Raw genomic sequence first — 12,402 nt, forward strand, 5'->3', positions numbered from 1 at the left:
TTTCAATGTTTTTCCTTTCTTCTTCTGGTCATTCTCAGCCTCAACCTCATAAACACTTTGGAATGTTCTAAGGGGAAATTATAATCGCTATTCCTTCTTGGAATAGCGATTGAGTTGAGTTTTGTGATTGGTAGTTTGATTTTCATATGATAACTTCCTATTACTCCCAGCCTGACTTGGGTCACGGATTCCCTAAGAAGATGCTAGCATTCTGGCTACCTGGTGTGGCTCCCAGGTGTCTGTTCCTTGATAATCTTGAATTCTCTTTGCATTCTAGCCTGAAAGAATAGACCCCAGTGCATCTCGACAAGGCTATGATGTCCGTTCTGATGTCTGGAGCTTGGGAATCACATTGGTATGCTATCTTGACTCTGCTGTATCTTGTACTAATAAGATAATTAGAGCGAAGAACACACTGAAAGACCAGTGAGAAAGATACAAATTTGTAACAGGCGAGCACAAATAACCCTTCTTCCTTATCTGTGGACTGTATTGCATTTTTAATTTTATTCAAAAAGTACCTGCCTTAGTTTGGGCTACTTTAACAAGATACCATAAACTGGGTAGCTTATCCAAAATGGAAATTTAGGACTGGATACTAACTTATTTATGGATTGCTTGGGAAGCATGTACAAAGCTCTGGATTCAATCTCCAGCATCAAAAAAAACAACCACCACAATAAACACACAGAAACCCTAGAAATGTATTTTCTGTAGTTGTGGAGACCAGGAAGTCCAAGGTCAAGGCCCTGAAGAGTTTGTGTCTTTTGAGCTTCTTTCTAGCTCACATATGGCTTTGGACTTTGATTCTCCAACCTATCATGCCTGTGTAGGGTGGGGTTACAGTGCTCCACTTGGTTTGTTGTAATAGGGTCTTGCTAAACTTTTATTTTGATTGGCCTTGATCTTATGATCCTTCCATAGTCTCTTGAATAGATGGGATTAAAGGTATACATTACCATCCCTAGCCTGACTTGATTTTTGAACTCTGGGCCTGAGCGCTGTCCCTCAGCTCTTCAGCTCAAGGCTAGCACTCTACCACTTGAGCTACAGCACCACTTCCAGTTTTTCTGGTGGTTTATCGGAGATAAGAGTTTTATGGACTTTTCTGCCTGGACTGGCTTTGAACCGTGATCCTCAGATCTCAGCCTCCTGAGTAGCTAGGATTACAGACATGAGCCACCGGCACCCGGCTTTTTTTTTTCCTGTCAGTTGTGGGCTTGAACTCTGGAGGCCTGGGAGCTCTCCCTCAGCTCTTCTCAAGGACTAGCACTAGCTCAAGACTAGTGCTCTACCACTTGAGCCACAGTGCCGCTTCCGGTTTTCTGGTGGTTTATTGGAGATAAGAGTCTCATTGTCTTTCCTGCCCAGGCTGGCTTTGAACCACAATCCTCAGATCTCAGCCTCCTGAGTAGCTAGGATTACAGGCCTGAGCCACTGGCGCCTGGCCTGACTTGATTTCTTTATTAACAATAAAATCTGGTAGTGGTTGAAGTTTGTAGTAGTATAAAAAAAAATAGCTGTAGTCTAGAATTCATATGTTGTTTCCTAGAGCTCAGGTTGGACTTTGCTCAGCCTTGTTTTTTACCTTGCAAAGTAATTTGACAGTTGTTCTGGACTATTGCATCCCATGTAGGTGACAGCAGATTGTGCAGAGTCTGTATTTGAAAAGTTCTAGACTAAGCCTTCCAGAGTCTCTTACTTAAAATGGGGTCGAAGTCACAGGTTTCCCTGGGGCTTGCATTGTGGGACATAGGTTAGGCATAAGCTTGGTATTTAACTGTAATCCAAGTCCTTGCATTTGTTGACATACAGTTCTCTCTATTACTTTAATTTCTAAGTGTGACCTCCACTTCGTCTTCATGGTTCTGAGGATTCTGTCTGAACCTGGAGTAGGGTTTGATTGAAGCTTCAGAGGAAGTTTTGTTTGAAATTTAGATTGCCAGTATGCCATTCCAATGAGGAGTACATAATGCCCCGTGCTTTTGCTGTGTTTCCTCTGTTCTCTTTAGTACGAGTTGGCCACGGGCCGATTTCCTTATCCAAAGTGGAATAGTGTATTTGATCAGCTAACACAGGTCGTGAAAGGAGATCCTCCACAGCTGAGCAACTCTGAGGAGAGGGAATTCTCCCCAAGTTTCACCAACTTTGTCAACTTGTGGTGAGTATTTGTTAACCAATACTCTGACACAGCTGCGAAAACAGGTCATGTGATCTTAGCTACACTGATGCTTTGTACAGCAGAGGGACCCTTTGTCACATCTCCCTGCCTTCCAAGGTACGGCTCTGGACCACTGCAATGTCCTGGAAGGCTCTAGCTAGCCTGGGGAGGCAACTGCTTCTTATTCTATTCCTCAGGTATTGGTGAAAGACACCTGTGGGTGGTAGAGTAGCTGCTTCCTCCAGACCTCCTCTACCTTACTGCTTGGTGAGAGTTACCTTGTTCTGGTGTAGTTCTCACCACAAAATACCAGAATCACCAAGCTTTTAGATCCGACTTCCATGTGTGTGTATGTGTCCTGTCCTGTGACCACTTCGTACACAGTGGATTATGTGTCTTATGTGGTAGGATTTGGCCCCTCAGCTTCATTGGTATAAATTGGTTCTTGGAAACTTCATTCTGCAGAAGGTGTGAATTCCACACCTGTCGATGTTGTCTGCCTTTTTCTAACCATTCTTTTTATTTGATTATTGTACTGAAGGATAACTAAATGCAAATGTGCCACTGTTATAGTCATGTCTTAGATTGTTGCAGTCTGTTTTAAGTGGAATCTTTTTGTGTTACCATTTGAATACTTTGGGAATTACTTGTCTTATTGAACATGGTGTAAAGATGTGTTTATGAGCATAGTGTATGCTGTGGCTATCTTCTTCCTTAATCTGAAACATGGTTTGTTTCTCACCATTTTTTCCTCACAGGATTGCTGCTTATGTGTTCCCTTTTTGAACTATTAGAAAGCAGATGGTTTGACTATTTTTCAAATCCCTTTCATCTTCTCTAATCATACCTCATGTGGATCTTTTCAGGGGAATAATCTCAGGTTTTAGGTAAATGGCCACCTGGCTGACCCAAACTGGCTTTTTATTTTTTTCTTTTTAAAAACAGTCTGTTATTTACCAGTCTTTACATGTACATACAGTGCCTATAACTGTATAAATACCATTCTATAGAATACTTATTTGAGGGGCTGGGAAGGTGGCTCAGGGGTAGAGCACTTGCCTTGCATGCATGAGGCCCTGGGTTCTATTCCTCAGCACCACATAAGCAAAAAGAAAAAAGCCCGAAGTGGGACTGTGGCTCAAGCAGTAGAGCACTAGCCTTGAGCTGAAGAGCTGAGGGACAGCGCCCAGGCCCAGAGTTCAAGCCCCACGACCGGACCCAAAAAAAGGAAAAAAAAAAAAAAAAAGAATACTTATTTGAAAGAACCAAAGAAATGTTCTAAGATCATCACCTGGGAGCCTTCACCAGGGTGAGGTAGCTGTAAATTCCTAGGTATCTGTTGGATTTTTTTTTATATATATGTGATGTGCTTGTGTTATATTTTTTTAACTTGTTTCCCACAATGCCTTTATAGATAGCTTATAAGTATCACTGTCTCATTGTTTTCCTTGAGTAGGCTAAGAGTGTCATGTCATTCCAAGTAATGAGATTTAGAGTTGAAAGATATTCATAGCTATGATATGCTCATACTAGTTTTCTACATTCACCTAGTCTCCCTGCCACTGTCCCTGACTTGTGTGTCAACTCTCACTCTGGTCTAGGTCATTCCGCTTTCAAACTGTTTCCTTCACAGTCAAAAATGCTTTGTTCATCTGAGCACCTGCAGCGCACACCTCTAATCCTAGCTACTCAGGAGGCTGAGATCTGAGGATTGCTGTTCAAAGCCATCCAGGGCAAGAAAGTCCGTCAGACTTACTGCCAATAAACTATTCACAAAAAGCTGAAAATGGTACTGTGGCTCAAGTGGTAGAGTACCAGCCTTGAGCCATAGAAGCTCAGGGATAGCACCCAGGCCCAGAGTTCAAGCCCCAGGACCAGCCAAAAATTAAATAAAAAAATAAAGCTTTGTTGCAAACTACTTTTAAATTGGAGCTATGTTTTTATGATACTTACCCTCTTCATAAAACTATGTAGAATAGGCATTCTTAATTGGGTAATGTTTTCCCTAAGGAAACAGAAGCTGAGTTGGAGAGACAGAAAATTATGGATCATGCATGGGGTTTGTAGCCCTATAAAGACTTACAGAATAGAAACACATATGCAATGTATCTATGATATTTTAAGTTCATGGTTGGCCAAGGGAAAGAATGAAACAAACAAGAAACACTGTCTTGTCTTTAAAGTAGTTCAACTTAACCTGGCTATCAAAGCTCATTCTGAGGTAGATGTGCTCTGTTGATGCTTGCGTATTTCTTATCATTCCACTTGAATTACTTTTCCTGCCAAACTGAATTTCTACCCTTGTATAAATTAAAAAGCATTTAGATGATAATGTGGGAAAATGTTTGCATTACCTTTGGATACGGATTTCTTAAACAGCACACATAGAGCAGCTGACCATAAGAGAGAAAATTAGATTTCATTATAATTAAGAACTTTATTTTAGCCAAGCAGTAATGACTCACACCTGTAACCTAGCTACTCAGAAGGCTGAGATCTGAGGATCATTGCTCAAAGCCATCCTAGATAGACAAGTCCTCAAGACACTTGTCTCCAATTGAGCAGCAAAAAGCTGGAACTGGAGGCATGGTTCAACTGGTAGAATACCATCTATGAGTGAAAAAGTTAAAAAAGAATGTGAGGCCTGGAGTTCATGCCCTGGTAGCAGCACAAAAACAAAACACAAAACTTACAAACACTGAATAAAATGCCAGACCACACAGTGGGAGAAGCTAGATACTTTCATTTAGATGTTTGGCATATAGCTTTTATAAGACTATATGAAGAATACTTACAAGGTACAAAGATGACACACTTAAAAATATAAGTAAAAAAAAAATAGTAAAATAATAAAATTGTCCTTAAAAGGATGACACTGAAGATGATCAATAAACATTAAAAGATGTTCATTCAGCATTATCAGGCTTTGGGGAAAACCAGATCATAACTATAGTGGAATACTGCTAAAATCACCAGATTGACTACCACATAAGAAACAGTCCTAAGTGTTGGTGAGAGCCTGAAACATCTAAATGTCTCTTACATGACTTGTAGGAATGCAGATTAAGGCTATGCTTTTGGAGCTGATCCAGTTTAGTAGATAACATACCCCACAGGTAGCAGTTCAAGTCCCAGTTATATCCCCAATAAAAGTATGGACAGCAAAATCCTGAGAGATACCTATAAGAATGTTCATCAATTGCTTACACTTATCATAACCCACAGTTAGCAAATGTATCGAGTAGAATGGGAAAATTGTACGTTTTTCATACCTTGGAATATAACATTAGAGAAAACCGAGCCTTGCTTACATTCAACAACGTGGAAAAGTCTTGCAGGTGATGTTGAGTACAAGAAAATGTCAAAAAGTAGGGTTCTATTTAAATGCAAGGTGAAAGCGGACAGAACTCATAAAGGCAATGCACATCTGAGAGAATTTTTGTGAAACTATATAGATGAGAATGAGTTCAGGGTGGATTCACTAGTCCAGAGTTTGTCATAGAGGAAAATGTCACATGAATAGCTCCCTGACTTCAGACAGCAGCGACCCAAGAAAAGGTGCCTTGCGGGATAAATAGAAAGGAAATCTCAATCCTAAAAGCATTGTAAGGATCTTAAAGATCTTAAAGATCTCACAGATCCCACATGCACTGAGATTGTGTGTCAGGGAATGTAAAGTATTTGTTATCCAAAATGTTTAAGACCAGAAATGCTTCCGATTTCAAAATATTTATATCTACAAAGTGAGTTATTTGGGGGATGACACTGAAATCTGCATAAGAATTTATTTGTTTCATATATACCTTATTTTATATTATACATAATAATAGCTTTGTTAATAACTTTGTTCATGAAACGAAAGGTTCCATGGTGTGAAGTTTTTACTTGGGGTGTAGTGTTAGCAGGTATAAAGATTTGAATTTTGAAATATTTCAGATTTGGGGATAAGGGATATGTTCCCTCCTGATGTCTTCCACCTGACAGGAAGGACCTATATTAGTAAAGCCCAAGCTTGGTTGAAATAACTTCACACACACACACACACACACACACACACACACACACACACACACACACAGCACCTTAAACAGTTTGATGATCCTTGTGTTGGTTAGAGGACGGGAACAAAGCACAGAGTTATTATAAAAATCCCAGAAGCAAGTCCCTTGGCAGGTGACTCTGCCACAGTAATGGCTCCATGTTCTATGTATCTCAGAATCACCTAGAATGGTATCTGAGGCTAGCCTGTTGCTTGGTAAACCTGGATGTCCTTTTACAGATGAAGAAATAAAATCATGCCCTAATCCTAGCTACTCAGGAGGCTGGGATCCAGAGGGTCAAGATTCATCGCCATCTTGGGCAGAAAAGTCCCTGAGAGTCATCTCCAGTGTGACCAGCATAAAGCCAGGCTAGAGGAATGGCTCAAGTGCAGAGCACCAGCCCAGCAAGCAGGATGAATTTGAGGCCCAGAGTTCAAACCCTGGTACTACCTCTCCCCACCCAAGTCACTGAGAAATGAACCGTTCCGTGGTTCAGAGAATTTAAACATATATTTTCTTGTGAAATTGTTACTGAAAAAAAAATGAGGGAAATCATCATCAGTAGGGAATATTTTCAACTTTTTTTCTGGGGGGGTTGATACTGCTACTGGGGCTTGAACTCAGCCTAGGCATTGTCCATACTCTCAACTTCTTTAAAAAAGTAATTTTAAGGGCTGGGAAGGTGGCTCAGTGGTAGAGCGCTTGCCTTGCATGCCTGAGGCCCTGGGTTCAATTCCTCAGCATCACATAAGCAAAAAGAAAGAAGCCGGAAGTGGTGCTGTGGCTCAAGTGGTAGAGCGCTAGCCTTGAGCTGAAGAGCTGAGGGACAGTGCCCAGGCCCAGAGTTCAGGCCCCATGACTGGACCCCCCAAAAAAGATAATGTTAAGCCTCTGAATGCATCTCCTAGTCTTCCCCTCAAGTTGATGGGCAGAAGCAAAAGCAATCCTTTGAATTTAGGACTAAAGTATTCCAAAGATAAACTTACACACACACACACACACACACACACACACAGAACTCAACTCCAAGGCCCCACGACTGGACCCCCCAAAAAAGATAATGTTAAGCCTCTGAATGCATCTCCTGGTCTTCCCCTCAAGTTGATGGGCAGAGGCAAAAGCAATCCTTTGAATTTAGGGCTAAAGTATTCCAAAAATAAATTTACACACACACACACACACACACACACACACAGAACTCAACTCCATATCTATCTTAAACAGTTTGATGTAGCTAAGGGAAAGCTAATGACATCCTAACATTTCAGGAATGGAACAACCTAAGAATGATTGATTGTGGTGTTTTCAAAGGATCTGCTTGACAAAGAAAAGCAAACATAGAAGGAAGGTATCATAGACTGAGTCTCCAGAAAGTAGGTTTTAAGACCGAGGTGTTGAGGGAGTCAGTCAGTCAGTGGTGAAATTGGGGTCCACATGCCAACGGGAAAGCATTCAGCCTTAGTGAAGACTACAGACGGCTGCTTGGCGGCTAGGAGTCTGGGGTGGCACTACATACAGTGTCAGCCTGACACAGAGCAAAGATCTGTGTCCATCTGCTCCCCGAGGAAGGCCAGAGCAGCACTGTGTAGTTGTGGAATGCTAGAGAGGATAACAGTGGAGACTTGTCAGCTGAAACATTGCTTGCAATGGAAGACCTTGTCTTTCATTGTTAGAGGGAATCCATGTTGCACATTACAGGTAACTTTATGAAAGATGTGGATAAATTAGTGAAATTCATTATTGAGTTTGCCTCACAGGATTACTGGATTGCTGATTCCTTCCTTGGTGGCTATTAAAACACACACACACACACACACACACACACACACACACACACACACACACACACACACACACACACACACACACTTTTTCCCTAATGATGTTGAGTAATTTTGTCTGATTTTTCTATTTTCTTTTTTTTTTTTCTTGGTCAGTTGTGGGGCTTGAACTCTGGGCCTGAGCGCTGTCCCTCAGCTCTTCAGCTCAAGGCAAGTGCTCTACCGCTTGAGCCACAGCCCACTTCCGGTTTTCTAGTGGTTTATTAGAAATAAGAGTCTCACGGAGTTTCCTTCCCCAGCTGGCTTTGAATCTCAATCCTTAGATCTCAGCCTCCTGAGTAGCTACGATTACAAGCATGAGCCACCGGCACCCGGCCAGTGATTTTGCTATGTTTACCAGGCTGAGTTCTCCTTGGTTGCTTTGGATCTGAAGAAAAACTTTGATTCTTTGTAACATTTCAAAACTACTCTGGAAAATTTCTCATTTTGATGCTATTGTTTTTGTGTTATTTTAGCCTTACGAAGGATGAATCCAAAAGGCCAAAATATAAAGAGCTTCTGGTGAGTATGAGACCTAAGGAACTTCAGATGTGTTCCCATGCCGAGTCCTCTAGGAGTAGCTTAGGTAGTCTGTGCTAAGACTAGCATGGGGTTCACCAGGCAAGAAGTGTGGTTTGTCAACTCGATCTTGATGAGTGCTTTTTACATTTGTGGTGTGCATGTGCCATTTTTGGGGCTTGAACTCAAAGGCTCACACTCACTTGTCTTTTTTACTTAAAGGTAGTGATTCGACCTCCAGCCACACCTCTATTTCTGGCTTTTTTTTTTTAATATGCTTAATTGGAAGCAAGAATCTCTCAGATTTGTCTGCTGACTGGGCTGGTTTCAAACTGTGATCCTCAGCTCTCAGCCTTTGGAGTAACTGAGATTACAGGCATATCTAGTGTCTGGCTTTAAACACTGGAATTTGGAAAGAGAAAAAATTATATTTTCCTACTAATTTATTAACAGGAAAATTTTCATGGGCAGCTTTTGCCTTAACATGTTAATTGCTCCTAGAAAATCCCAGCTTTTACTTAAGAAGCCATTTTCTACACTATAGCCATTTTCCCACAGTATATGTAACTTGCCCATTAGAAAAAGTTAATGAAGCTGGGCACTGGTGGCTCATGCCTGTAATCCTAGCTATTCAGGAGGTTGAGATTTGAGGATTGCAGCTTGAAGTTAACCTGGGCAGAAAAGCCTCCATGAGGCTCTTAGCTCCAGTTAACTACTCAAAAACTGGAGCTGTGACTCAAGTGGTAGAGTGCTAGCCTTGAGCACAAAGAGCCTCAGGAATAGCACCCAAACCCCAAGTTCAAGCTCTGAAACTGACAAAAAAAAAAAAAAAGGAAAAGCTTATTGCACTGCTTCTATTAAATCCTTGGGTGCAAATATTTCACATAGCCACTTCCTGGTCCTTTAGAAGTTCTCATTCATCTCAAAGCATTTGGATATTAGAGTGTGGTATTGTTCTAAGCAAGGAAGAAAGTACTGTGATCTAATGATAAGGGAATACTTTAGTTTTATTTGTTATCTTTAAGTAGTTGTACAAAGGAGTTTCAATTCAGGAAGTCTATGAGTGCAATACATGTTGAACTATGTCTTGATAAACAAATTTGTCACATGTAGCTTCTAGTTCTCCAAGAATGTTAAGTCAGTCTATGGCTCACTCAGCATACCAAACAGTACACTTAGAGAAACTGAAAAGAAACATGTTCATAGCCACAGAGAACAGAAAGGGATGGTTGGTGAAGCAGATACTGGGCCACAGGTTCTGCAGTGCTCAGGGCACAAGAACATAGGCCAGGACTTAATGCTGAGAGTCCTATCTGGACACCACACCTGGTACTGCATCTGCATAAAGCACGCAGACTCTCCTTGCCTCTCCCACAGTAGCATAGATTGGGAACCTGCTCTTCTGTGCTTTATTGAAATTGAGGAAAATTCAGCCTGGGCTGGCACACAGACTTTTGATACTGCTTTTCCAATTTTCTTCCAGAAACATCCCTTTATTTTGATGTATGAAGAACGTACCGTCGAGGTTGCATGCTATGTGTGTAAAATCCTGGATCAAATGCCAGCAACTCCCAGCTCTCCCATGTATGTTGATTGATACTGCTGCTACATCAGACTCTAGGGAAAAGGGCTGAGAGGAAGCAAGACATAATGAATTTTCATCCTGTTACCACAGTGTTTTTAATTGCTCGCCCAGACACCACGTGCAATAAGATTGGTGTTCATTTCCATCATGTCTGTGTACTCCGTCACTAGGACCTGCATCCCCGTAATGCCCGATCGATCACACAGTGTTAGTGCTGGTCAGAGAGACCTCATCCTGCTCTTTCATGATGAGCCCTACTCATGACATGTGGAAGCCGTACGATCGAGTTGTTGACTGTGATTAGATCACATCTGAAATCCATTTCTAGACTCGAAACCTGGAGATGCAGCTATTGGAATGGGGTTTTTGTCTTGTGACTTCCAAATCCTGGAAGGGCACAGTGATGGATCTTTGAACATAGAGACGCCGGGGCTTGAGTGACAAGAAGAGCTTGCACAGCCGGTGAGACACATTGCCTTTCTGGAGCTGGGAGACAAAGGAGGAATTTTACTTTTTTTCTTCACCAAGTGCAATAGATTTACTGATTTGTTTGATATTCTGTTGCTTTACCAGTCCCCATTGATGTTTAAGGAATCGATGTGCTCAGCCAAATTTCCTGTTTGAAATACCATATTAAATTAGAATGAATTTATCTTTACCAAACAAAAAAAAAAATCATGTGTTCAAAGAGGTGAACATTAAAATATCAAGACAGGACAGAATGTGTTCTTTTTCTCCTTTACCAGTCCTTCTGCTCTTTGCTGGGAAGACCTGGAGTTTGCCACTTGTCAAAGAAGGTGCTGATCCTAACAATTTTTCCTTCTCAGAATTCAGTGTGCTGCCAACTTCATGTTCCACCTGCCACAAACCACCAGGACTGAAAGAAGAAAAAGGTCCAGAGGGCAAAGTTTACAGATATTTTTAATTCTAGTATCTTATCCAGGAGGGAAAAAATAAATAACTAAATATATATATTTCCCCTTGGCCCCAAGCCTGATACTTTAGCCATCATAACTCACTAACAGGAAGAATTAGCTGGTAGCAATGTGCCTTGATTGATTAAAGATTTCTTATAGGCAGCAAAAGACCAAATCTCAATTGTTTGCTTTTTGCCATCACTGCTTCCAAGTCTTCACTTTCTAAAGTCTTCAGTTTCTTTCCTGTGGTCTGTTGACATCATGTGAAATTTGCCTAATCCAGTGTTTTGCCACATATATATATATATTTATCAGAACCTTTTATGATTACCAGAAAATTACCAAGGATTTTTAGCCCCAAGTCTCACATGATCTAATGTTTAAATGGCTAAGAAGCCAAGCACTAGTCAGTGGCTCATGCCTGTAATCCTAACACTTAAGAGACTGAGATCTGAGGATCATGGTTCCAAGCCAGCCTGGGCAGAAATATCTGTGAGACAATTAACCAGCAAAAAAGGGCAAAGTGGTGTGGCTCAAGTGGTAGAGTGCTAACATTGAGCCAAAAAAAACCCCCCACAAAAGCCAAGTGAGATCAGGAGACACACACACACACACAAAAGATAGGGTTCAGCTGATACAGGTGGGAAGAAGCAATTTTTTCTAGAAACCCTAGTGATCAGATGAGGATCTGAAATGGCAATCTTGGAGATAAACTTGTCACCCGCTACATCTTTAGCAGTTTACCGTCATTTCTTTCCATTGGGATTCCCACTCCCTCCCCGCCCTTCCCCCCCCCCCCCCCCCAGTGAATAAAAGGCAAAATTAAAAACACTGGATAGCAAATACCATAATTTACTCTTTGTCTCCACCTCCCCATTAGCCAGGCTCTCAGTTGGTTGTGCTTCGGCCCCCTGGCACTGAATACTGGGTTTTGCAGAGCAGTGAGGCAGTACAGGGAGTGGTCCAGGCACACTGGAAGCCAGGACAGCCATGGTCTGAGACACAGGTGATGATGCCATTACAGAACCAAATCCTTGCAGGTATTGGCTGTGTCTCCTCCCCGAGTGACAGCCACAAATACTCATACAAAACTAAAGGGAGAATGGTGCTGTTTCAAGTTAAATCCCTGTGAATTGCAGAACTCAGAAATGGTTTGTCCCTGGTCCATTGGCCTGCTTTCCCTGTCTCTCACCCACTCCCCTGGCAACCTCACCCTTAGACTTCCCAGTGTTCTGAAAGGAAGCATTGCTGTGTCTTCCTTCAACCGTACCAAGCCATCGTCCTCCGTGGCTCCCAGGACTCAAGAGGAATTTGCTTCTCCGCTGTCACCTTCCTATCTGGCTCAGTGTAGGCTCCCTTT

General features: G+C 41.8%; 1 protein-coding gene across 2 annotated transcripts in view; it reads left to right on the forward strand.

Moving 5' to 3' along the window:
- The window catches only part of Map2k4 (mitogen-activated protein kinase kinase 4), a 99,000-nt gene extending 87,932 nt beyond the window's left edge, over positions 1 to 11,068 (forward strand). For both annotated transcript variants that reach the window (XM_042693546.1, XM_042693547.1), the window contains 4 exons: positions 278 to 355; positions 2,013 to 2,161; positions 8,498 to 8,543; positions 10,024 to 11,068. In XM_042693546.1, the coding sequence (XP_042549480.1) occupies positions 278 to 355; positions 2,013 to 2,161; positions 8,498 to 8,543; positions 10,024 to 10,137 (387 nt within the window). In that variant the 3' untranslated portion in view covers positions 10,138 to 11,068. The remainder of the gene's footprint in view (positions 1 to 277; positions 356 to 2,012; positions 2,162 to 8,497; positions 8,544 to 10,023) is intronic.
- The last annotated feature ends 1,334 nt before the right edge of the window (positions 11,069 to 12,402 follow it).

The sequence above is a fragment of the Dipodomys spectabilis genome, unplaced genomic scaffold, assembly GCF_019054845.1.
Source record: "Dipodomys spectabilis isolate Male_0828 unplaced genomic scaffold, ASM1905484v1 ptg000004l, whole genome shotgun sequence".
Lineage (NCBI taxonomy): Eukaryota > Metazoa > Chordata > Mammalia > Rodentia > Heteromyidae > Dipodomys > Dipodomys spectabilis.